Below are 25735 nucleotides of genomic sequence, written 5' to 3' on the forward strand. Positions count from 1 at the left end.
CAACTAGAAAAGAAAAAAAGAGTGTGGTTATTAAATGCATTGGCGTTCCTATGAATGTGGGGCAGAATGACACTTGCAGTGGATTTGACTTGCGTACTTAAGTTGCTTTAAGAAGCACACAGACTACAATGAAAGGAGGGAAACATTACAGCCTTGCAGCAGATGACATCAGCTCTATTTCTTGTTACACAGATGTCAGCAGCACCATAAAACACATTTCTTCCAAGGTTGAGGAGAAACGGGAGGTGAAAATTGGAGTGAGGTGTGAGAGCTGGATTTAAAAAGCTAAAGCTGAATTTGATCAAATTTGTAATGTTCTGCACAAATACAAAGCCCGACTCACTGCACATTATGAAGAGCTCCGCAAAGTTAACTCAGTTTTCTCTCCTCTAAAAACTGTCAATGAAAGAGTAAATAACAGCTGCATAAAAACCAATTATGATGTTACTGGAGCCGTTCTGTAAGATTTTATTGCAGTTATGCCAAATGTACACAACAATGCTGCATTTATTACAGCGATATCAGTGAGAGACAACCTCTCGACTTAATGTGTCACATTCAGAAGCCTCTGAAGGACAGCACTGGGTGCATTTTACTACCAACACAGACGGGTTTTAGTACGGGGAACTGGATGCTGACAGACGTCGTCCTCGAGATGACCAAAGCTGCCAAGGTGCAATTTTAATTTTGACAGTAGAACCCTGAAGCATTTCATGTGGATACTCAGTTTGACACACAATACAAACGCCAGCAGCAGCTAAACGGCCTGAAATGGACTGTTTTTAAAAAAAGAAAAAGAGCCAAATTTTCTTGCACACCGTCTACTTCTTAGGTGCAACTGGAAACAGTGGAGTGGGCACCAGTATTAGGACCCAGAATCCCATGAATTGAAGTTGAATAGCATGGTTTTATTTTTAGGGAAACTAAACAGCTGTTTGCTCACGTTTTTATACAACATTTTATTCAAATCTGTTTTGTTGGTGACTAGAGCAGGGGCGTCCAACTGCAGGCCTTGAGGGCCGGTGTCCTGCAGGTTTTAGATCTCACCCTGGGTCAACACACCTGAATCACATGAGTAGTTCGTTACAAGGCCCCTGGAGAACATCAGGACATGTTGAGGAGGTCATTTAGCCATTTGAATCAGCTGTGTTGGATCAGGGACACATGTAAAACCTGCAGGACACTGGCTCTCGAGCCCTGGAGTTGCCCAGCCCTGCTCTAGAGTAAAAGTAGACGGCAACATCCTTGCAGCAAGGAAAACTTGGTGGTTGCATTGAATCTTTTCACATTTGGTGACCAAATACTTGTGGAGACCAACTACTACCCAGAAGTTGAGAAATCAATGTATGTGATTGCAGGATGACAATCTGTCTTCAAACAATCTGGACTGACTACAATCACTCAGATATGTAAACAGACAGGTTATTAAAATGGTGCAATCAGTCTGAGTCGGTGAGTGCAACTTGTTTGTGATGTGTCTCTTTGCAGTAGGGGACTCGACTCCTCTGGTTGCAGGCTGGTGGTATTCCAATATAAGAGTAAGGTTGCTGAGCAGTTATACCTCCATCCTGCTGCAACTGCGTCACTGCTTGTGTTGTAATTTCTGTGTCAACTGTTACGTTTTTAATGTAAGTAGTTTGCCAGTTACAGACAAACAACTTGGCAGCAACTGGCAACTAGACTGCATAGTCAAACTGATAGGAGACAGACTCCATCTTATTGCTGTTTTACTGTCATGTTGATGCACCAAAGCTGTTTTGAAGACCGCAGCTAACTGCAAGTGGTCGCAGAGCTGGACCCGTCCCCAAACCGATCATCAAGAAGACGGCAATTTTACTGCACACACACTGGTCACACGCTGGCCTCCCGCCACTGTCTTCATTAGTGTGACAGCAGAATAAGGATTAATAAGGATTATACTTTATTGATCCCCCAGGGATCAATAAAGTATTCTGATTCTGATTAAAAATAGTGTTGTTTTTTTCAGTTTCTGAAATGAGGCATCCCAAACATTTGACAACCACTTCTTTAGAGCAACTTCTGCCTGCTTGTTTGTGCAAGGAGTTTAAGTTTGTACAAATACACATCAGATCACAGACACATGTAACCTGTTTACTCCTCATGCAAACATCTGGGAACATCAGATGTTTGCATGAAAATTAAATTCAAATTTATTTTAACTATATGTACAAGTGATGAGTCAGTGTATACGAGAAACTGAACTCATCATATATCCATCAGAAACTTTTTCTTTTTTCATTTTTAATTATATTTTAAACAGAGTAGGTGAATGTGGTCTCAGCTGCAGTTCCCATTATTCTTTACAGCACTCAGCAGGATTCAAACAGGAGTGTGTTACAGTCTCGGCTGCCCTCTTACTCCCTCTGCTGTTTAATAACTGTTTTTATCCCTAATTCTTTGGCAGTGTTACCAAAAAGCAAACATAACATTGATGTCATGAGTGTATCAGAACTCACGATCTCTCTGACTGTGTACAATGACTTCATGACCATCGACGCACACACGCGTCCACTCAGTGTGGATCCGTCTGTGAAGAATAATCCCTATTTTACCCTTTAATTCACATTCTACACAGCCTCTTTGTTGGTATGACTCCATATTTGTGAGCTGTTCTTACTGACTTACATCAGTGTTTCAGTCTTTAACTCAGTCTAGCATTAAGCATGAGCTGAAGATGGTGAGCAGCAGACTTCGGGATTCATACTCTCCAGTGAAAAAGGCTCCATTCATGCCAATAACCTCCCTGAGACAGGAGGTGAAAATAAAGCTGGCACATTAACAGGATAGCTTGGGTCTGTCAACTGTGCATTTACAAATAAAATAAAGTACCAGTGAGTACTGTACCTGTACAATACTGTGTGCTGTACTCAATATTGCTACTGCAGAGTAAATTCTACTGCACACAAAACTTTGTTATACAGTATTTTATTCATATTTGACTGAGCATTAATTACACAGCATTTCCACTATACAACTTCTTTATCTACCAGTCTGATAGTTACCACTGATCCCATTTTTAAAATCCTGGTAAACCTCGAGTCTTCTGGACTTCATCCTACAGTTTGTGTGTTTGATGTAAAGTCAAACCTCGTTTTTTGATGTTGTGAACTTGTGTCACTCTTCTTTTTTTGGTGCACTCTGCAGAGAAAGTACGTACAGTTTGATTAGTGAAGTTTTCAGTGAGATTTGTGCTCAATACTGCGCTCAGTTAAAATTCTGGGATATTGATGTGATCAGTTCAGTAGCAGAGAGCGTTGTTAATGAGTTAATAAAATTAACAACAGGTGCACTAGAGTGATAACAATGAGACAACCCCCAAAACAGGAATAGTTTTACAGGTGGACACCACTGACACTTTTTCCTTCCTTATCTTTTATGACTGTTTTTATCATCCCTGCCTTTGGCTAGGGTCAGGGTCACTACTGGTAGCTCAGTGCAATACCTGGACCCTACAGACATTGGACAGGTAGTCCTCCAGGATGGCACATCAATGCATGTCTTTGCCAAAAGGTTTGCTGCGTCTCCCAGCACCAGTCTCAAGAGCAGGGAGGAGATTCTAGGATGCAGGCGGGTACTGCAGGAGAGCTGGACAGGAACATAGAAGGTCCTTAACCCATTAGCAGAACCGGTATCTGCTCCTTTGTGCAGGGAGGAACAGGATGAGCACTGCCAGAGCTACCAAAGGACCTCCAGATGATTTCTCTGACCAAATCATCAAAAACAGACTTCATGAGGGTGGCCAGAGGGCCCAACATCTTCTAGTGGACCATGTCCTCACTGCCCAGCACCATGGCGTGTGATTCATCCATTGAATATCAAAACAGCTCCACCAATGGCACCCTGTGGTCTTCACAAATGAGAGCAGATTAACCCTGAGCACATGTGACAGACATGAAAAGGTCTGAAGAAGCTGTGGAGAACGTTATCATCATCCAGCATGGCTGCTGGGCTGGAGGGACGCACGGACCTCTACAGGATAGGCGACGGCACCATGACTGCCATTAGGTATTGGGATGAAATCCTTGGACCCACAGTCAGGCCCTACGCTGGTACAGTTGGTCCTGGATTCCTCCAGCCTCTTGTGGTATGAGAGTATGCAGGCAGATCTGGATGGAGGAACTGATGCTGACTGTCCCCCACGCTCGCCTGACCTAAACCCAGTAGAACCTCTGGGACATGATGTTTCAGTCCATCCCAATCTGACAGGTTTCTCCTCAGACTGTCCAGGAGCTCAGCGATGAGCTGATCCAGATCCTGACCCATCTCAATGTGAACATGTACCAATGTTCTCAGGCTTGCATACAAACATGTGGCAAACCACAGAGTACCATTTTGAGTTGCTGCAAAGAAATTTTGTCAAAACGTACTAGCCTGCCGCATCATATTTTACTTTCAGAGTGTCTTTAAAATGATCAAACTACCTCTGTAGGTTGTTAAATTTGATAATTGATCTTTTTTATTTCCTGGATGACTGAGAACCTTCAGGGACACCATGGTATCAATCTGAGACTCCTACGTCACTTTGTTCTCAAGATACTGCATTCACAAACATCGCCCACCCGCCCAGCGTGGTGACGAGAAGGGTATACCGTCAATAAGCTGCGAGTCTGTCACATGCTTAACACAGAGACAACCATTCACACTCACATTTACACCTGTGGGCAATTTAGAATCACCAATGAACCTGACCAGGCTAACTGCATGTCTTTGGACTGGGACGAAGCCAGAAAACTATCCAAAAGGCCCAATGCAGCCGGAACGTGACGATTTTTGATGTGATTTTCTGAACTAAAAGCTAATGACGCACTCACTTTCTCAGTGCTGGCCGCCATCAGAGCGTCAAGTTCCCGAGTCCAGCCAAGAGCATCAACCAGAGCTTGCACACCGCTCACCACATCACCCAGCTGTGCGACGTCATTAGGCCGGCGGCTCCAGGTGAACGGCCCCACCAAGTCCCTGTTGATGAGAAGACGGGGCACAGAACTGCGAACAGCTCTAGCAAGACTGGCAAAAGGCTCCACCTAAAGAGCAAAGAGTTAACTGCAGCCCTTTATGAACCCTCAAACAAGAATGTAGATCATAGGTGTCAAACTCTGGCCCGCAGCCTAATTACATTTGGCCCGCGAAGCCATACCACATTACTATTAGAGCTGGCCTACTGGTATATATATATATATATATATATATATATATATTAGGGGTGCAACGATATTCGTATCGATATTGAACCGTTCGATACAGTGCTTTCGGTTCGGTACGCATATGTATCGAACAATACAACATTTGTAATTTATTTTATCAACTTTCCTTCTGACGATGCTGTCTGTGTTGAGCGCTCAGTGAATCTGCGTTCGACTACTCCGCCTAGGCTGCACTGTCGAGCGCAGATCCACTGAGCGCTCAACACAGACAGCATAGTCAGGAGGAAGAGCGCAGGGCAAGCTAGCGAGACAGAAGTTAAGCTCTCCTTGCAAGATGGACCTCCCCCACCCTCATTCAGATCTGGCGTTTGGAATTATTTTGGTTTTCATGTGACGTATGACCCTGAAGGTAAGCAGTCATGGACTAAAGTAAAACAGTATGTTGGATGTGCCATGCAATGCTTAATTACATTGGTGTGAACTAGTGTGTTAGCGCAGTTAGCTCGTTAACGTGTTAGCTGTCTAGCCCCATGCACGGGGCGATCGGCGGTAGCTCGTTAACGGAGATTTGCCGTGTTGTGGCGTTAAGGTCATTTCAACGAGATTAACCTGAAAGCACTAGTGGGAACACAACGAATATGACTGCACATTTACGCCGCCATCATCCTAGTGCAAAGACAAGTGGAAGCAGACAAAAACAAGCAAGCATGCTACTAACTTTAGCCGAGTCATTTAGACAGCTGTTAGCACATGATTCTCCTTATGCTGCTGAGAATATAGCCCAGAAGAAGCGGATAGTATAGCTTTTATTTTGGAAAGAGCCATTTCTCTGTAATAAACTCTCTTTTCCAAAGATGAGTGATTCCTCAATCAGATACAGGGCTTGCAAAATCGCTAGCCCGACGTCCCGGAGCTAGCGATCTTTCCAGTCGGGCTACAAAAATCTCTCTGCCCTGCCCGTCGGGCTATTGTAGGAAAAATATATGTCAATGCTTTTGCATTCTTTCAGAAATGTAGCTGGGTAATTATGTCATTGGCATCGGTGAGCCACTGTCAATATGTGACATATTGAAGTCGCGTTTGAATTTGCGCTTGTTTTTTTGCTTTCACTTTGCAATGACAGCACTGATCTGTGAGTGATGATAATTTGTGCACCAATTCCTCTGACATCGTCTTATTAATCGTTAGCTTACTATGCAAACATGACAAGTGAAATCTCCCGCAGCAAGCTTAAACATGTGAGAGGTTGATCGCGCAGAGAATCGCTGAGCTTATGTGAGTGCGCGTGTAAAAGCATTTCAGTTCTGCTGAGCCAAATAAGACAGGTCGGGGTGAAGAAGTGACAGCCAAAGAAAAGCTTACCACAAAACGGAGAAGTTATGACAAATCAGACTATAAGGCAAAAAGAAAGTGCAGCTTTATGGTTTCATGGACAAAAGAATTTCTGTGGCTGCAATATGACGAGCTAAATAACCAGGGCTGCACATAAGTGGTCCGCAGGTGCGCATTCGCTGTCAAAATAAAAAACGCGCACAAGGGTTAGGGTTAAATTTAAAAACTGTACTTTTGAGTTAAAATATATATTTATAATTTTAATAAATGACAAATTAAAAATGCTTGAACATTTTTTTGTATCGAAAAAATATCGAACCGTGACACCAAAGTATCGAACCGAACCGTGAATTTTGTGTATCGTTGCACCCCTAATAAATATATATATATATATATATATATATATATATATATATATATATTTTTTTTTTTTTTTTTTTTTTTTATTATATATTGTCTAGTATTTAAGCTTTGCTTGTTCCATATTCAGTTTTTCAGCAAAACTTGTTTGACTCCATAAGAAGAGATTCATTCTTATATCTGGAGGAAGATTTTTTTTTTCAATAAATATTAATGTTAGCCCGCGACTTTGTTCCAGTTTTGAATTTTGGCCCACTGTGTATTTGAGTTTGACACCCCTGATGTAGATGATGCAGTGACACTGCATGTACATGTTGCAGCTGTAACAGATGGTGCCATGGACATGCAGTGGTTATACTGTGGTTACTTTATCATACCACAAAGTTACCAAACAAACATTTCAAAGAGAAGATGAGCCACGTTGCTTTTCACCCGCCAAGCTTTACTTCCTCACATCTTCTTTTTTAAATAGCATCAAGTATTTGAACAAAGAAGCATTTTTTGTTATTTTGCTGTTATATCCAAGTTAGTTAATGACTTTCACCCAAGTGTTGTAACAATTCTTATATTTAAACTGATTTTAATTTGTCCAGTTACTTTTGAGCCTCTGAAAATGGCTGTGACTCCTAAACAGGTCTTCTGTTCATAACACAGCGCTTTTATTTAAACCCTTGAATGAAAGTCTGAACAATCACGTTTCGATTGTTTGATTTAAAATCCAAACACTTACAGGCCTCACTGTGTGAAGGTAGTGTGTTTGCTGCCTGAGTTTGAAGCTCACCTCCAGTGATGTGCCCATGATGATCAGCAGGTCTGCCAGTGGGAAGTCTGTGATATACTTGAAGAAGTGTCGTGGAAGCTCCTCACCAAAAAACACGATGTCAGGCTTTACCACGCCCTTACAGGTGGGACACTTGGGGACCGTCCCACTCATCACGTCGGGCTAACAAAACACAAAATGTCAAATTACTGTCTACAAGTGATTTTTTTTTTCCAACTAAATGTTTTAAACTAATCAGAGTATGACATAAATACACCAGATTTCAATGAAAATACAACCTGAAAAATCCATTAAAAAAAGAAAGAAATAATTGCTTATTTGCAAATTCTTTGAATGAATTATGAGAATTCAAAAGTTCACCTGTACAAGTTTGAGGGAAAAACATATTTCTTGTAGACAGCAGATGCCTGTTTTTTTTACTTGACAGGAAAAACACAAATGCATTCGACTCATCTGAAACTTGCAGCCCAAACAAACAAAATCCTTGTTACAGAGGAACAGAAGAAAGCATAAATCCACACAGTTGACGTGAAGTTTGGGTCTTACAGCAACGCAGACTCTGAACATCAGAACGGAACAAACACTACACGTATCCTAATCATGTGCTGAACAGCTGCTCAACATCTCAGTCTGGTCATTGGTTTATTATCCTGCCAACTTAAGAAGCGCTGATTTCTTCCTTGCTTGTTTAGCAAAAAATCAATCAAATCAAAACAAACAACAAGGACATTTTTCACAACACCAACACCTGATAAAAAACAAAACAGAATAAAACTCAAGCTTGTCTGCGATCCCTGATACAGTGAGGCACGTAGAGCCCTTAGCACGGAGGAAACTTTCACCCTGATTTATATTAATTCACATGGCACATGTAACTTTCACATCTCTGAAGGCATCACTGATTACTGGGAAAAAATTCCATTCACCTCTAAAAATCTCACGACTCTACTGTCCTGAGTTTTCCTAAGAACACTTTGAGGGATGAATGTTGGGTTGTTTTTGGAGGTTTTCTGGCATTTTAGAATTCCATTATCTAGTGTCAGTGTACTAGTTTCAAAGTTGGAACGACTAATATAGCTATGAAAGCAAAATGAAATTTACAGCCAGAAGCTGTGTGTCACCAGTATGAGTAGCACTGTTCATCACATCCCAAATATCCAACTTGTCAAAAAAAAACCTAACGAAAAAAAAATTCTGAATCATTTTTATGCAATAGTGCGTTCTGACTCACTCTGAGGTCCTCGCCCTCATATTTCCTCAAGCAAGCGGTGCAGGTGGCAGTGGCAAACGTGCCGTGGGCCTCCACCAGCATCTCAGGAGGAATCCCTGCTACTAGAAATAGGCATAAACACAGAAAACAAGCACATCAAGTTCACTGTCACAGTCTCTGTGATGCACGGTTACGTCAAACAACTAAACTTCGTACGTCTTTCCAGGCCATCAATGTTCTGTGTGTACATCCGGAGCAGCTGACCCTTCTTGTGAAGCAGATATACAAAGTAGTGTGTCAGGTTGGGGCGGTAGTTTCCTGGATACAGCTCTTTGGCCAGGGCGAAGAAGGGATTTGGGTTATGGTGGAAAAAGCTAATCTCAAATATGGCCTCGGCGTAAGGCAGGTCATACTGCTGCAGGTTGTCATAGAGACCACTGCCTGGAGACCTGCAAGTGAATCCAAATGAAACTGTTGATCGAGACCAGAATGCACCTTGTCTTTACTGATATGGGTAGATGCCAGGGCAGGAAACCACAGCTAGCCATATTACCTGAAATCTGGGATGCCACTGGGAGTGCTGATCCCCGCTCCAGCCATCACCACGACCCTCTTGAACTGCTGCTCCCGGATGCTCTTCGCGATATCCTCCAGGGTCTGCTGCTTAGCGGACGAACTTCCACCGTGGGAGAAAAACCCTCGGGTCTGAGTCCAGCAGAGAGATCGTGCATGTCTGGGAAAAGTAAACGGCTGGTCTTGAGCCCCGATCGTGGCTCAAGAGTTGGCAGTTCATCTTGTAATTGAAAGGTTGCCGGTTTGAGCCCCGGCTCCGACAGTCTCGGTCATTGTGTCATTGGGCAAGACACTTCACCCGTTACCTACTGGTGGTGGTCAGAGGGGCCGGTGGCGCCAGTGTCCAGCAGCCTCGCCTCTGTCAGTGCGCCCCAGGGTGGCTGTGGCTACAATGTAGCTGCCATCACCAGTGTGTGAATGGGTGGATGACTGGATGTGTAAAGCGCTTTGGGGTCCATAGGGACTAGTAAAGCGCTATACAAATACAGGCCATTTACATAGCACCCTTCTACTCAATTTGAGCACTCAAAACACTTTGTGCTTCACATACAGCGGGTTTAGTAAGTATTGAACATGTCACCAATTTTCTAAGTAAACATATTTCTAAAGGTGCTTGTTTGTTTGTGGCGCAGCTGCAGGGAGACCGACACGCCTGCTTAGAAAGTATGAACTGGGTCATGAGGCTGTTCTTGTGTATGTGTGGCTGGCAGCTGAAAAGCTGCAGCCAGGGATTGGAAAGCAGCAATCTAATACAGAAGTGTGCTGGAAAGTGAAACGTGTGGTCAGGTCCGTCACTCCTGTCACAGTGCTATTGACATGAAAGTCGGATGTTGGTAACAACTCATCCACACATGCAAAGAAATCAAAGCATAGATGTCCATAAATCAAGTTATGTGAAAAAATAATGAGACATGGAAAAAGTACTAAACACATGAAATCATGACAGCAGCTGAACTCTGTCAGCTAGAAAGTGCAAATAATACCAGCTGCTTCAGTCCCAGTTGGTGTCATATTACCAAAGTATCACACAATAAACATCTGATGAGGGATAAAACCAAGGAGCTCTCTCAAGACTGTTGCAGCTTTGTTGTTGCAAAGCATACTGATGGCACTGCGTACAGAAGAGTTTCCAAACTACTGAAGGTTCCAGTGAGCACTGTTGGGGCCAGCTTGGAGCTGGAGTTCTTTAAGTTTCCTGAAGGTGTTTCACCTCTCATCAGGGAAGCTTCTTCAGTTCTAAGAGCAAATCGTGGAGAGTCCCTAGTATTTAAGCCCTAGTTGGAGTTATCCCTTAAGACGGTTGTTGACCCAGTGTTGATCAAGGGCCTCATCACATGAGCCAAGGTGCGAAGAAAGGGCGTGGGGCATTATCAGCTGACGTTTCAGGGGAAACCTTGCCCCATCATGTGACCTACTGATGAACTGACACAAGATGTGACACTGTTAAGGCGCCTGGGAAGGGCTCTGAAAACTGGATTATAGGTGGCAGTTGTCATAAGCCCCGCCCTCTGTTCAAGGGTGGCTTCTGTCACTCCTCTTTCAAACTACCTGTCTTCTCTGTCCAAAATGTGAACGTTTATGAAGTGTCTGTTTGCTCTCTCCAGTGTAGAGGTCTGAGCATGCCTCGCTGCACTGCACAGCATACACTACGTTGTTTAGTATGTGTTTGGGAGTTTCAGAGAAAGAAAATAAAGTGTTTCGAAAAGCCCAGCCAATCACCTGACCAAATGAACATCTATGGAAAGAACTAAAGGGCAGATGGAACCTTCAGACATTTGAAGAGTGTATGGAAGAAAATCACACCTGAGCAATGTATGCAAGTTGTTTCTCCATAGAGGAGGCGCTGTCATCACAAAGCACTTTTAATTTGTCATTGACACACCCTCCGATGGATACACCAGGGGCAACTCGGAGTTCAGAATCATTCCCAGAGACACTTCAACACTGGGACTGGAGAAGATGCACTGATGTTCCCACTGATCCAACATTAGGAACGAGAATCAGAGTAACTCATAATAGGACATCACACGGCATCCCTATAGTTGTAATGCTCATTAGACTGACTAAAATATCGCTACATGCAGCGTTGACAGCCAGGTGATGCCTATATTGCATCACCTGGACTCCGCTGTCATGTTTCTTGTATCCATGCAGGTACCTGGACAGAACTGTTGCACCTTCACTTGGAAACGAGCTCCTTTGATCGAAGCCTAGAAATCAAATACTTGTGTCAAATATAATAGGTCATACATGCATTTTGTGTTGCATCATTTGAGCTCTCTCTGTGCACTAACCTTTAGCGGAGAGCGTCCAGCTTGCTCTTGACCGCAGACTTCGACAGAGTCTGGCAGGTAACAATAACAAAGAGCAGCTAACAGAAGAAGCCATAACAAAGCTGTAGGATTCAAAATAAACTTCACGCACACTTTCACTGCATGGCTCTTGCTGTCACCGTTTTACAGAAGCCGATTTTAGCTCCTTTGAAAATAGCTATATAGAATGACTGCCTACAGACCTACAGAACTGTGTCCTTTGACCTCCTTTTTGACAGTTCTGTAATATACGACGATACAACTTAGCTTCACTTGCACAAACTTGCAATTTATAATTTATCCGTCGTTTGCTTATTAAAAATATATCCCATAGCAATAAACATAAGGCGACTGACTGCACCCAAACAACTTAAGTTACAGAAAATCTTAGCTAGCAATAAAAAAAAACCAAAACGCCTCCTTCATTTCCCATAATTCTTTGCGCCTGGCAGCAACAGCGCAGTCCCATTACCACAACACGACAGGCTGCTTGACATTAGCTAAAAAAAATTCAACAACACGTATTAGTATAGAATAAACTACATTTTGTCGCTATCATGAAAGATGTTACTGGGTACCTCAAGCAGCAGCAGAGTAACAGCCCCACGCCGGAGCTGGCGTCGGAATGGCACGCGCTGGAGGATTTGTACAACAAAAGGTACAAAAGTCGTAAGAAGTGGCAGCTAGCCGCTAGCGCTAGCCTAGCTTACATTAGCTAGCCCATTCATTGGAAATGCAAGCTGAGTCATGCACGGAGCTGAGGTTAGCTGTTGTAGCATAGCTTTAGCTCACGTTGGCAGTAAGCTTAAGCTTTAAATTCGGAACAAAATGATATTGTTTTCTAAACTCTAATTGAGTTTTAGGTTTGAGCCCAGCACTAATATTTAGGGCAGCGGGAGTCTATTTGTTGTGCTGTCACAGGTTTTTGTAGCTGTTACTGTGCATCCTTGCTAACAGTGTCAATTAACCGTAAAACAAGAAAACAACCTGTAACTTTTCAAACAGTCTTTTAATCAGTTTGACAAGCAATAATCGCGAAACAAACATCTAATTTCTCGCCTCCATGATATCAGGATTTGTTTTTCCTTATTATGTGTCAGTTGACTCTATATGCATTTGGTATTTTGACAGTGTTCAAACAAAGCAAATAATTAAAGACGGCCCTTTTAGCTATGCAGTGGCCAATTTTTCAGTTTTTAACCCTTATAAACGGATAATGGTTTGTAATTGAAGTTCACAGGCTAACTGAAAGTTCTGATATGTAATATTATAAAGTGGGAGACAGACTAAAAAGAAACCTTAAGGGAATCTGGTGGATCTGTTATGGGGGTGCTTTGCTGACATAGTTTGGATCTCCTGCTCCCTTAAAAGGAAGGGCCACTGCAGTTCAATTCTGTGTTGTTCGTCGTGATTTCAGCAGCAGGAAGGGACTCACTAAAAAGTGTGCTGCAGAAGGGGGGGACAAGACTAAAATAATGAGAACTCTGGTCGCTGACACTGTGGCATAGACTGTAGTGTTAAACCATCACCATTCAAACACCAGTATCGAAGTAACACGTGGTGACCCTCGTTGGCTTTTCCTTTGATTTGGCACAGATATACATATCTTCCCACTGGATGACTGTTCTCAGGAATGATAATTGCTTTCTGTTCCTGTCTGGCTATCAAGACCCCACACCTTTGGAGCGGAAGTCGCAAGTTCGATTCCCTAATAAGGGAGTAAGGGTCTTGGCTAGGCCCCCATTGCCAAACGCCAAGCCCTGGAAAGGCACAGCTATGTCTTCAGCTCAGACACGACACATTTCACTGCATGTTGTACTCTGTATGATTGTGTATGTGAACAATAAAGCTTGTTTCCAAAAGATTCTGTGTAAATTCAGGTAGTGCTCAGTCTGTTTGGCCCTGTTGGTCTAGTCTAGTCCATAGAATGAGTACTACTCTATGGGGGTGTCGTGTGTAGATGGGATTTTTGGTGAATAAAGTCTCTCAGCTCTTCATTGCACTCTTCTCATATTTTGATGTAGTTTTTTGGCTGATATCATGAATTAAAAGGAACTGGCAGTTGTGACTGATTTGAACTGTTTTCTTTGTTCTGCCCTTAGATTGTGGCATCAATTGACTCTGAAGCTGATGGTCTTTGTCAGAGATCCCTGCTTCAAAACAGGCGATGGTATCATACAGGTAACTGCATCTCAGCCACTCTTTGTAATGCTTTACACAACATACAAGAGTAAGCATGATTGTCAGATATTGAGAACAAAGTAATTCTGTTGCCTTATTTGTCAGAAATGTATCAGTATTTCAATAGAGTATTACCAAAAATTGAGTTATACTTGACACACACCCCCCCGGCAGTTTGCCAGGTGTTTATGTATTTTTTTTTTTTTACACTATTGGAGAGGTGGAGGGGTTAGCTAAAACCCCTTTCGGCTGTGTGGTAAACAGCAGTATATGAGTTCCAGCTGATGGCATCACAGGTGCCTCATTGGACCAGATCTTGGTTTTTTTTTTCCACTAATCCAGGTTGTTTTAGCTGCACCAGACTGTGGTGATATATTATGTGTTTGCACTGCAGCTTCACAGCACTGGATAGTCCCACTGAGACGCACTGCTGTGGTTCAGTAGCAGGGCCAGCACTGGCCACCCAATGCCAGTCTGTTCCTCTGCCCTCCTTTTCAAAACTGTGCTGCAGACTAGAGAATATACTGTTTTTAACGCCCCATGTTCACATCAAAACATATATTATTTGCAGTACTTGTTTGTACTTTCACTTCAAACTTGTTTTACTTTTAGAGATCATTTTTAGCTATAACACATCGGAATTACTGCTAATACAAGCTGACCTCTGTCAGTTTGAACTGCTTCACCCTGAAAACGTTGCAGCGTTGAACATGAGTGGGTTCTCATCTTTACATACTTTACCTGTTTGCTCATTCACAGCTTCTTATTTTTATTATTGGACTCTAGCTTTGCATGACTCATAGTTCATTTGCATGGACTCTTGATTTAAGCCCCTGTCTATTTAAGCCAATCTTTTTCTTATTGGCTGGCCCCAGCAGGCAGAAGGTTTGAGCAGCAGGTGGGTAGGGCTTCTGTGCTTACAGCCAGAACTGCGTTGCTGCAATGACAGGGGTTCCTTACACATACTGTGAAACATTATCATGTTTATTAGTGCTTAATATGAGCATCCACCTTTGATACAGGGTGTAGAAAATAAGGAGAAGCAGAACAGGCCTTCTTTAAGCACATACATGCATAGATTTGACCAGCATGCAAATGGAAACTACATTTCATAACAAAGTATCTGTACAGTTCTGCTGAAAATGAGAAGTGATGCCACTAAATTATTCCGACGCCTACATGGTCTCTTGTCATTGTCATAATTAGTTTATCTTGAATATTTAAGTTTATGCAGCAGCAGTTTGTCGTACATGTAGACTTACTGCATACTAGTATATATTAAAACATATCATACCAAAGAGGCCCTTGGTACAGATATTCACTAATGTCATAGCTACATTTCTAAGGTAATGAATAACACTGTCCACTAAATATTCTCTCTTTTCCGTTTCTTTTTTTTCCTTCCAGCTTTATGAAAATTTCATGAGTGACTTTGAACACAGGTGAGTTGTTCATCCGCTTGTCCTAAACAGAGCAAATACAAGTATTTACTGTTTTTTACCTGTTAATTTATAATTTTTGTTCCTTTATCAGAATCAATCCATTGTCGCTGGTGGAGATTTTACTGTTCGTTGCCAGACAAATGTCAGGTACGGAGAAATGGGAACATTTTCTTTCTGTTTTAATTCATTTTTTGGCATTAAAATCCAACGCTGTTTGTGTCTAGATCAAAAAGATGCCATCGTTTTTCTTGAAAAGACCAGGGAAAAGGTAAGATGACCAGACACCAGCATGACAGGTTGCTTTGAAGTTACATTCTGTAAAGTGCACTTTTGACCAAACGTCTGCGCGTCTCCACCTGGTTCAGGTGAAAAGCAGCGAGGAAGCAGTGATTCTCTGCAAGACCGCCATCGGCAATCTTAGACTTGAGATCAACGACGTTCCTGCCACAAAGGTAAAACTCTGAGCGAGGTGTTGGCAGACTTGAGCTCAGATATAGCATGTGACAGAGCGTTTCCAACTGCCTGGAACGTTCACGTGATGTTTCTGCCTGTTAGCATGAGAAAAACCAGCAGCTGTTAAACCCACAAGTGCAGTCCAAATGGCACTTGGGTGTAGATATCCTTGAAATAACTCGTAGGTGTTCAGTCATCGTTTTCTTGCTGCCACACTCATGCACACCTGACATTTTCCCTTCCTCCAATCTTTGCGCTCATTGTACAAAAATGTGACATCTCCACCTCCTTCCTCACAGACGTCACCGTTCACAAACTCCAAAATTAGGATGAATGCACAGCCTTACACCCAAGCGCATGGAGAAGAGGGAATCAGTGAAATCTGTATTTCAAAGACAGTCAGTTGAGATAAGGTTATATATTCCAATTGAGTTAGCGTAAATGCTCAAGTTAGAGCTATATGGGCTGCAACAACCTTCTTTTTTGTGATATTCACTGAAGTCAGAACACATGTTGGGTGGTGGTGTCACTGATGGACAAAAAGTGCAGCTGTTTTCTGACTGGCTGTGAGAGAAACAACAGGACACAAATGAAAATGTTAAAAAGAAGTAGGATGTGTATAAAATCCAGCTTCACTTTGCAGCCATAGGAGTTGCTGCCTCCGTGGCCATTAAGAAGAACACAGGTGTGGGGCACTTTCACATCACCTTCCATCTTTTTTATACAGTCTGTGGTAAAACGGGGTGTTAACCTGATCCACGTCTGTAAATAAAGTGTGTGTGGAGAGGAGAAACCCCCCGAGGTGTAACAGCTTCAGGTTGGGTTTAAAAGCAGTGATCCATCCACTTATCGCCTTCCCTGTTTTTTCCACTTGTAGAAAGAAATTGAAGAAATTGAGGAAACGTTGAATAACTTGCCTGGAGTGACGTCAGTCCACGGCCGCTTTTATGACCTCTCCAGTAAATACTATCGCCTTGTTGGAGACCACGCTGCCTACTATAAGGACGCCTTGCGCTACCTGGGCTGTGTGGACATCAGATGCTTTCCAGGTAAACAACAGCATGAATTAAGCTGCGTGTCAGTCAGAACACAGCAGATCACTCGTATTCAGTTCATTTTGTAATTGTTGTTCACAGAGACGGAGAGGCAGGAGAGGGCGTTCACGCTCGGCCTGGCTGGACTCTTAGGAGAGGGAGTTTACAACTTTGGAGAGCTGGTGGGATTTGAACTCTGTTAGCCACATGTTGTGTAGCTCGACCTGCCTGTGCTGATTACTCGTGTGGCTTCTCTGTGCAGCTGATGCATCCTGTGCTGGAGTCGCTGAGGAACACAGACAAGCAGTGGCTGATTGACACACTATATGCCTTCAATGCAGGCAATGTGGAGAAATTTCAGAGCTTAAAGTCTGCCTGGGGCCAACAGGTGGGGACTCATTTTAATGCCTGAGATGTGTGTAATGATGACTTGTCATCTATAACAGCTGAATTTATTCTGACACATGAACTGGAGTTTCTGCAGGTGCAGGAAATAATCAATAACCCCGTTTAAAAGTCACAAATAAGTAACGGTAACCTCAGGCGAACATGAATAAGACCTTTGTAAATAAAGTTTGAATTTTTCAGGTTTAGGTGCTGAGTGCTTGTTTTTAAGACCTCTGCCTGTGTTTCTTCTCCCTGTCTTAACTGCATTTTGTTGAAAAATCTTTAATCCAGAGATGATCTGGCAAAGTCTTCACGTGTATGTTTGGGTCAACTCACTGTTTTCTCTGTTGGTCACAGCCCGACCTCGCGTCACAAGAAGGTAAACTGATGCAGAAGATTCAGCTGCTCTGCGTCATGGAGGTGGGATTGCCAGTTAGGTTGTAAACACTGATGTGTAATGACGTCAGTTTGTCCACAATAAACTGAACATCTTCTCGTTCCCTTCCAGATGACATTCACTCGTCCTGCGAATCACAGACAGCTGACCTTCACTGAAATCGCTCAGAGTGCCAAAATCCCCGTTAATGAGGTCAGTGCGGTCAGAACGTGTGTTTAATCAGGGTGTAACTCTGATAATGAAATTAATGCTCACCTTTGATAACTGGAGATAATGTTGTTTGTCCTAATACTGGTCACATACAGCTGATCCTCGTGTAGGCTGATGGTTGTATCGGTCTGTTTGTAGGTTGAGCTGCTTGTGATGAAGGCTCTGTCTGTGGGCCTGATCAAAGGGAACATTGACGAGGTGGACCAGAAGGTGCAGATGACCTGGGTGCAGCCCAGAGTGCTGGACCTGCAGCAGGTTGGTCACAGTGATGCCAGCTTTCACTGTTTACAGCTTCGTTGGTGGGCTGATGTTATCTGTTTGGTACTCATGTGGGTATAAGCATTTATAACAGCCGATAGGTTTAAAAAGGTCAAAAATAAAGAAGACCGACAAGAAACACCCTTCAACCATGAGTGTCGATGTTACAAAGCTTAGCCACCAGAGGGCAATCTGCAACTTCCCCGACAAGCTGATTCAAGCAGAATATAAAGAAGCAGATAAAATAACTGCACATCAATGTTATGTTTGTCTGAAAGAAAAATATCGGCCCTGATTTTTCAGTCTCTAAATATCAGTATGACAGTTAAAAATCAGTATCTGTTGGGCTCTTTTTTAATTCTTCTTTAAATATAGAAACATCAAACACTCTAAGCATGTAACAAATGTGTACAGCAGCTCACCCAGTAATGGGACCTGAAATGCCCGTTATGTCGACAGTAGTTATGATTACTGTACCTGTTGGTCTGACTCTCCTGTTGGTCGCTGTTTCAGATCAAAGGGATGAAGGAGCGTCTGGACTTCTGGTGCGACGACGTGAAGAACATGGCCGTGCTGGTGGAGCAGCAGGCCCACGACATCCTCACCTGAGCAAGACTGACCCCGAGTCCTCAGAGGGAAGCTTCACACATCTGTTTAATTTTGTTACTGTCACCATTTATTAACAGCCTGTAAATTACACTGTAGTATTTTACACAAAAATACGTTTGGTTGGAACACCATATGTACTGGAGCAAAAACTTCCAATAAAGTCTTTATAAAAATCACATCCATGTTTCTAATGATCTATATCCATATATAAAATGTTGAAACACCAGTAACATTAGCTGAACCACCTATACGTGGTTTGTGCCAAACCTGCAGTGCTCTTTCAAATTCTTCATCACATTCGCGGGAGATCAAAATCCAAAGAATTTGATTTATAATCATTTCTTTAAAAATATAGGTGTGTGTGCGATAGGCTTGTAGTCAAGACCGCCTAAACCAAGACGAGACCAAGACAGGAGGGTATCAAGACCGAGACAAAAAAAGTCTTTAAACTGCAGCCAGATGCTGCTTCGTTTACGGGTATCAGGCATATTTATGTGTTCTTGCTCTCGCACAGCCCTCCTCACCGCTGTCTCACTCACTCACTGAGAGGACAGACGCACGCTCCACTTGACTGTCGCGTCCATCACCCTCTGTTTTTCACATAATGATATTATCTTATATCCTCGCATGTGATTGGCCACAATATGGAGGGATTGGAGCATAGCTGAGCCACTGTGCGAGAGCTGAGCAGCCAAAGGAAATTAAGTGAGGAGCGGCTCTCGCTCAATGGGAGTCGACTCTGATTCATCACAAAGCACTCTCTAAGCACGGCTCTTAGAGCTGATGCTTTTGAAATGACACATTATCGAACGTTACGTTGTGTGTCATGGATACTGTTGACTCCAAATCTCCCGACCACTATGTCGATCTGAGACAGCAAGACCGAGACAGTGAGACCAAGACCACATAGAAGTGTTCTCGAGACATCCAGCTTTAGTGTGAGACAGACAGACAATCTTTGTGGAAGATTTAGTTGAGACTGACCCACCTGTTGAGGTGGCGGCAGCATACACATAATATGATCACTGCAGAAGGATGATGACTGATGACAAAGCCAGCCAGCGATGATTATTCGTATCTTGAGAACTAACCATTTCACTTCGTGTTGATCACGTTGCATGAAAATTGGCGGCAGTTCACCAAGTGCACTACAGAGGGCACTCTAGATGGTCTCATATAAACCTGCTTCAGGATGGAAAGCTCAGATTTTATTGTCATTTTTCAAATACAGCATCAATAATTTGTGTGAACTGAAATAAAATAACATTTTAGGGACCTTTTTTCTATTTTGCTTATAACTGACTAGTCATCCAGTGACCTTAACCTGGGTAATCCTCCTTTCTGACTACCAATCACGAGTCGAGTTATAAAGAAATGGCCTCGTTGTTCTAGTCTATGTGACTAAACGCATAAAACCAGGAAATATTTTCAAGTCACTCTTTTGCTTCACTTTTCAAGCGGGGATGTTTGGTCTTTCGTACACAGGTTGTATTTTTATTTATTTTCCAAAAACTAAAATGTAACGATAAAAGGAAAAAACTGTGAAATTGAATATACCAACTTCTATCACTGCATTACTGTGATGACGACAAAGCCTTAAACACCTCATTATTCTGATCACGCACTCTGATTCTTCTCGTCATTATCTTACATTTGTTTTCTCAAGATTACAACAATCCCATAAATATTACAGTAATAATTGTATGACAAGGTCTTATTTAGTTTTTGGGAATGTAATGTGCGGCGGTATCAGTATAAACCAGCCACTGAACACATGGAGCTGATGATCCAATAGATAGAGGATACTTATTCAATTATTACGTTTTCAGAAAGTCAAAGGAAAACTGGCAGCCTGACAGAGGCATGAGAAGAAAAGCCAACGCACCCAGAAAGTATCCGCGATGCTCACGTGTTCCACATTATCTTACAGCCTTCTTCCAAATGATTAAATTCATTTTTCACCTCACAGTTCACACATGTTACCCTGTAATGATGAAGCAAAGCGTTTGCTTGAAGTTCTTGCACGTTTGATTCAAAATAAAAACACCATTCTGAACATTTCTGCAGTATTGAAGGTCCCAGTGACCTTTATTGTCCTTTTCTTCGATGTTATATTTTCATATTTCTTGTAATAAATTTGCAAGAATTTCAAGCAAACCTTTTGAACTTAATAATTTTAGAGTAAGGCTGTATGACAACAGGTGGAACGAGTCTAGTGCTGTGAATTCTTTCTGGATGGAGCGTAAATCAGTAGGATTTCATCTGGTGTCCAACATTTAGTCCAGTAGTTCCCCAGAAACAGCATCTCAGTCTGGACCAAAGCCAACCAACCAGTTTGCTGTTAGCACAGTTAAATTTGACTACATCTGCTGAGGTGCATAAAGTTGCCATTGAGGAGTACTGCTCGCTTTTACGCCCTTTGGGTTACTACTGTTTGAGCTTATTAAGAAATTTAAAATAAAACCTGTGTTTCTTACAACTCTGGTGCCAGTCTGCTGCTTATGCTGCAGGCCGTAACAGGAGACATATGTAAGGTTTAAAAGTATATTGCAAATTCCTAAGATTAAAAACACACGATGGCCCTGATTTACCCACACAAGCCATTAAAAACATATTTACACTGGCAGCCGGGTAAAAGATAAAGCCTCTTGAGAAAATAAGCGTCAGTGTATCGACTGTGGAGCTGGAAAGCGCTGCCGCTCACAATCCCGCTCTTTGGTAGGATTAAACACTCCAACACGCTTCTCTTTACCGGCTTCAGTTAATTCAAAATGCAGCTGCGCGTCTTTTAACAGGTACGAGAATCTATGAATGCATAACTCCAATTTTAGCCAAACTACACTGGCTCCCTGTTAAATATCGCATAGATATGAAAATTCTTTTATTCACTTTTAAAATTCCGAATAATTTAGCGCCCAGCTATCTTTCTGAACTACTCCACTTATACAATCCCAACAGAGCACTTAGATCGTCCAATCACAGGCTCCTAGCACAACCTAGGTCTCGACTGAAGTCCAGAGGTGACCGGGCCTTTGCATCCGTGGCACCCAGACTCTGGAATAACCTCCCTGTTCATATTCGTACTGCCGAGTCGATCCAGTCTTTCAAATCACGTCTTAAAACTTATCTTTTTACTTTGGCTTTTGATTCTAACTAGTTGGCTGTTCTAGCTTGTTGTGTTGTTACCTATCGTTTGTTGTCCTGTTTTATTGTTTTTTTAATTGTGTCATCCTTTTACTGACTGTGAAGCACTATGGTCAACACTGTTGTTGTAATATGTGCTCTATAAATAAATTTTGATTTGATTTGATTTGATAAAAATAAATATTGAAAATAAAACAGCTGCACACACCTGTAAACAACCCGACATACACCGTGATAAAAACACTGCGTCCTCACGCTGAAAGCTTTAGTTCAACTCTGCTGTGTAATAAAAAAAAAAACAAGTCATGTTAAGGATTTATTTTAACTGGGCAATCAAAACATAATCTATTACTTGGCACCAGGTACGGAGGAAAGGATACTAAGTACAAAGTAACTTGAAAATGCATTACTTTTTTTTGAGTAATGACCCAAATTACTCTAATTACAAGCTTAGCTGCTAATGTTAGCTGCTAATTTTAGCTACGTAGCATTAACCTTAATGTTTATGTGATACTGCTAATAATAACATTAAGAGAGCATATGCAGGTAAGAACAGGTCTCTCTCTGTGGAGTGTCAGGACCTGCTGAAGGTTTTCCAGCAGGTTCCTCCAACAGCAAATCTGAATGCTAACATCACCTTATGTACTTTTGTTATTTGGGAACTAACTGGTGGGAACAGTTATCACACACTGAAAGCATCGTGTGCTTTAATTTCTGCCTGGTAGGTTGACTTATTTCCATTTGGTTTGGTTTTCTGTTTCTCTGCGTTTCGTTATCAATGATTTGGTCATAGTACCAGTCAATGACTGCGTTAGCAGGAAAGAACATGCAAATCATTTCACAATGATAGTATTACATGTAAAAACATAGTATTGTAGAAAAATATAACTTGACTTAAAATACATCAACAGAGACATTAATAAACTATCTGGATACTCTGGAAAATATGCAAATATCTACATATATATCTAAATGTTTTGTTATATCTTTTCATGGAACAACACTGAAGATAAGACACTTTGAGACCATGTAAAGTAGTCGGTGTGCAGCTTGTATAACAGTGTAGATTTGCTGTCACCTCTAAATAACTCAACATACAGCAATTAACATTTAAACTGCTAGCAACAAAAGTGAGTACAGCCCTAAGTGAAAATGTCCAAATTGTGCCGAATTAGCCATTTCCCTCACTGGGGTCATGTGACTCATTAGTGTTACAAGGTCTCAGGCGCAAATAGGGAACAGGTGTGTTAGATTTGGTGTTATTGCTCTCACTCTCTCAGAGACATAAAGACCTGGATGGCCGCTAACTTTCTGCTTCTTAATTCAGATAAATGGTAAATGGTAAATGGCCTGCATTTGTATAGCGCTTTTCTAGTCCCTAAGGACCCCAAAGCGCTTCACACTATATTCAGTCATTCACCCATTCACACACACATTCACACACTGGCGATAGCAAGCTACATTGTAGCCACAGCCGCCCTGGGGCGCACTGACAGAGGCGAGGTTATTGTACTCGGCCCTGAAAATCTTAGAAATATGGTATCTAACCAGATTCTTACTCTGGATGGCATTACCTTGGCCTCCAGTAACACTGTGAGGAACCTCTTCTGTGGAACCAGCTTCCAGTTTGGATTCAGGAGACAGACACTATCTCTACTTTCAAGATTAGGCTTCAAACTTTCCTTTTTGCTAAAGCATATAGTTAGGGCTGGACCAGGTGACCCTGAATCCTCCCTTAGTTATGCTGCAATAGACGTAGGCTGCCGGGGGATTCCCATGATGCATTGAGTTTTTCCTTTCCAGTCACCTTTCTCACTCACTATGTATTAATAGACCTCTCTGCATTGAATCATATCTGTTATTAACCTCTGTCTCTCTTCCACAGCATGTCTTTATCCTGTCTTCCTTCTCTCACCCCAACCGGTCGCAGCAGATGTCCCCGCCCCTCCCTGAGCCTGGTTCTGCCGGAGGTTTCTTCCTGTTAAAAGGGAGTTTTTCCTTCCCACTGTCGTCAAAATGCTGCTCACAGGGGGTCATATGATTGTTGGGTTTTTCTCTGTGTCTATGAAGCGCCTTGAGGCGACTTTTGCTGTGATTTGGCGCTATATAAATAAAATTGAATTGAATTGAATTGAATTGCATTGAATTGCATTGAATTGCACTGAATTGCATTGAATTGAATACTGGTCAGTGGAAGTCTAACATGGCTCATTATGGCAAAGAACTCTCTGAGGATCTGAAAAACAGACTGTTACTCTACATAAAGATGGCCGAGCCTGTAGGAATGATGCCAACACCCTGAAACGGAGCTGCAGCACGGTGGTCAAGCACATACAGCAGTTCAACAGGACAAGTTCCTCTCAGAACAAACCTCGCCATGGTCGACCAAAGAGGTTGAGTACATATGTTCAGCGTCATATCCAGAGGTTGTCTTTTGAAAGCAGATGCATGAGTGCTGCCAGCATTGCTGCAGAGGTTGGAGGTGTGGAGGTCAGCCTGTCAGTGACCATACTGCATCACAGGAAGCCTCTTCTAACGATAATCCACAAGAAAGCCCAGAAACAGTTTGCTGAAGACAAGCAGACTAAGGACCACCTGTGTTCTGGTGAGACCAAGACAAACCTATCTGGTTCAGATGGTGTCAGGGGTGTGTGGTGGCAACCAGGTGAGGAGCACAAACACAAGTGTGTCTTGCCTACAGTCAAGCATGGTGGGTGATGTCATTGTTTGGGGCTGCATGAGTGCTGCTGGCACTGGGGAGCTACAGTTAACTGAAGAATCCATGAATACCAACATGTGACATACTGAAGCAGAACATGATCCCCTCCCTTCAGACACCGGGCCACAGGACAGTATTCCAACGTGCTAACAACCCCAAACACACCTCCAAAAAGACCAGTGCCCTGCTAAATAAACTGAGGGTAAAGGTACGTGACTGGCCAACCATGTCTCCAGATTTAAACCCTAGTGAGCGTCTGTGGGGTATCCTCAAATGGAAGCTAGAGGAGCGCGAGGTCTCTAACATCCACCAGCTCCACGATGTCATCATGGAGGAGTGGGAGAGGACTCCAGTGGCACCCTGTGAATCTCCAGTGAACTCCATGGCCAACAGAGTTAAGGCAGTGTTGGAAAATAATGGTTGCCACACAAAATATTGACACTTTGGAGACACTTTGGACATTTGTAGTCACTTTTGTTGCCAGTAGTTTAGATATTAATGACTGTGACAGCAAATTAGTTATACAGTTTGTGATGGCATGCCACACATGGTAAGCTCCACACCTCACCACCCGTTGATTCACTTTAGTTTAATTTACAGTCACTACTTTAAAATATTCTATTTATTGTTCAATATCGTTTCTTTATTAAATGTATTCATTTTTCCATCACACCTTCCAATGTTTATATGGCATGCACACATATTAACCTTGCAAGGTCAAAGTTCTGTTTTATGTTATATTAATACATCTTTCTTTGTTTGAGTTACCTGGGGGTTGGTGTCTCCTCCTGTGTGGCAAAGGGCTGGGAGACCTGAAGTACTACTGACAGCCTAATTGGATTGCAGCACATGCTTCATTGCCTGGGGGGTGTTTCATGTTTGTTTAATTGTTTTGTATTAGTTGGTTATATGGCAGCCATCTTGTTTTCCCCCGTGTGTGTCATTTGGTTTAGCTAAACCAGTATTTAAGTCCCCCTGTGTGTCATTTCAGCAGGTCAGTTTATCATATGTTTGTTTGAGGTTTTGTTAATTATTATCTTGAGTTTAATCTATTGAGTTGACCTCTTTTATTGGTCTGCCTGTTTAAGTTTTGGCTTTGTTAAATATGTTTTCATATTTTTGGGTCAATAAAACCCCTTTTTCGAATTAAAACCACCTGTGTCCTTTATGC

General features: G+C 42.3%; 2 protein-coding genes across 5 annotated transcripts; one reads left to right on the top strand and one right to left on the bottom strand.

The window, feature by feature from the left end:
* Positions 1-2930: 2930 nt before the first annotated feature.
* sirt3 (sirtuin 3) lies at positions 2931-12107 on the bottom strand. 4 transcript variants are annotated; one of them, XM_076885773.1, is made up of 9 exons: positions 11934-12100; positions 11713-11762; positions 11577-11628; positions 9399-9578; positions 9062-9294; positions 8867-8967; positions 7636-7797; positions 4833-5042; positions 2931-3159 (listed from the first exon to the last, which is right to left on the bottom strand). In XM_076885773.1, exons 4-9 carry the CDS (start codon positions 9443-9445, stop codon positions 3136-3138), a joined length of 777 nt encoding a protein of 258 aa, XP_076741888.1. In that variant the 5' UTR covers positions 9446-9578; positions 11577-11628; positions 11713-11762; positions 11934-12100; the 3' UTR covers positions 2931-3135. The 4 variants fall into 4 exon arrangements, 3 of the variants coding, with proteins under 3 accessions (XP_076741888.1, XP_004566438.2, XP_024658953.1); XR_013099309.1 differs by having other exon boundaries at positions 4833-4977; positions 11713-12107; XM_004566381.6 differs by having other exon boundaries at positions 11713-12105.
* Positions 12108-12169: 62 nt separating this feature from the next.
* psmd13 (proteasome 26S subunit, non-ATPase 13) lies at positions 12170-18877 on the top strand. The gene is made up of 13 exons (XM_004566380.3): positions 12170-12388; positions 13833-13911; positions 15319-15353; positions 15445-15500; positions 15578-15621; positions 15719-15805; positions 16684-16855; positions 16943-17022; positions 17103-17228; positions 17585-17647; positions 17736-17816; positions 17973-18089; positions 18606-18877. The coding sequence occupies exons 1-13, from the start codon at positions 12288-12290 to the stop codon at positions 18699-18701; spliced, it is 1137 nt and encodes a 378-aa protein (XP_004566437.1). The 5' UTR covers positions 12170-12287; the 3' UTR covers positions 18702-18877.
* Positions 18878-25735: the final 6858 nt, after the last annotated feature.

This window comes from Maylandia zebra, linkage group LG1 (assembly GCF_041146795.1).
Source record: "Maylandia zebra isolate NMK-2024a linkage group LG1, Mzebra_GT3a, whole genome shotgun sequence".
Lineage (NCBI taxonomy): Eukaryota > Metazoa > Chordata > Actinopteri > Cichliformes > Cichlidae > Maylandia > Maylandia zebra.

Bases quoted from the DNA above. Each gene is read 5' to 3' on its own strand.
- sirt3 (XM_004566381.6), bottom strand. From the start codon at position 11,806: ATGGCTTCTTCTGTTAGCTGCTCTTTGTTATTGTTACCTGCCAGACTC. The intron at 9,295-9,398 runs GTAATATGGCTA...ATTCACTTGCAG, and splicing joins AGTGGCATCCCAGATTTCAG to GTCTCCAGGCAGTGGTCTCT. The intron at 3,160-4,832 runs GTGAGTGCGTCA...CTTTCTCTGCAG, and splicing joins TGGCGGCCAGCACTGAGAAA to AGTGCACCAAAAAAAGAAGA.
- psmd13 (XM_004566380.3), top strand. From the start codon at position 12,288: ATGAAAGATGTTACTGGGTACCTCAAGCAGCAGCAGAGTAACAGCCCC. The intron at 15,501-15,577 runs GTACGGAGAAAT...GTTTGTGTCTAG, and splicing joins CGTTGCCAGACAAATGTCAG to ATCAAAAAGATGCCATCGTT. The intron at 17,229-17,584 runs GTGGGGACTCAT...TGTTGGTCACAG, and splicing joins AGTCTGCCTGGGGCCAACAG to CCCGACCTCGCGTCACAAGA.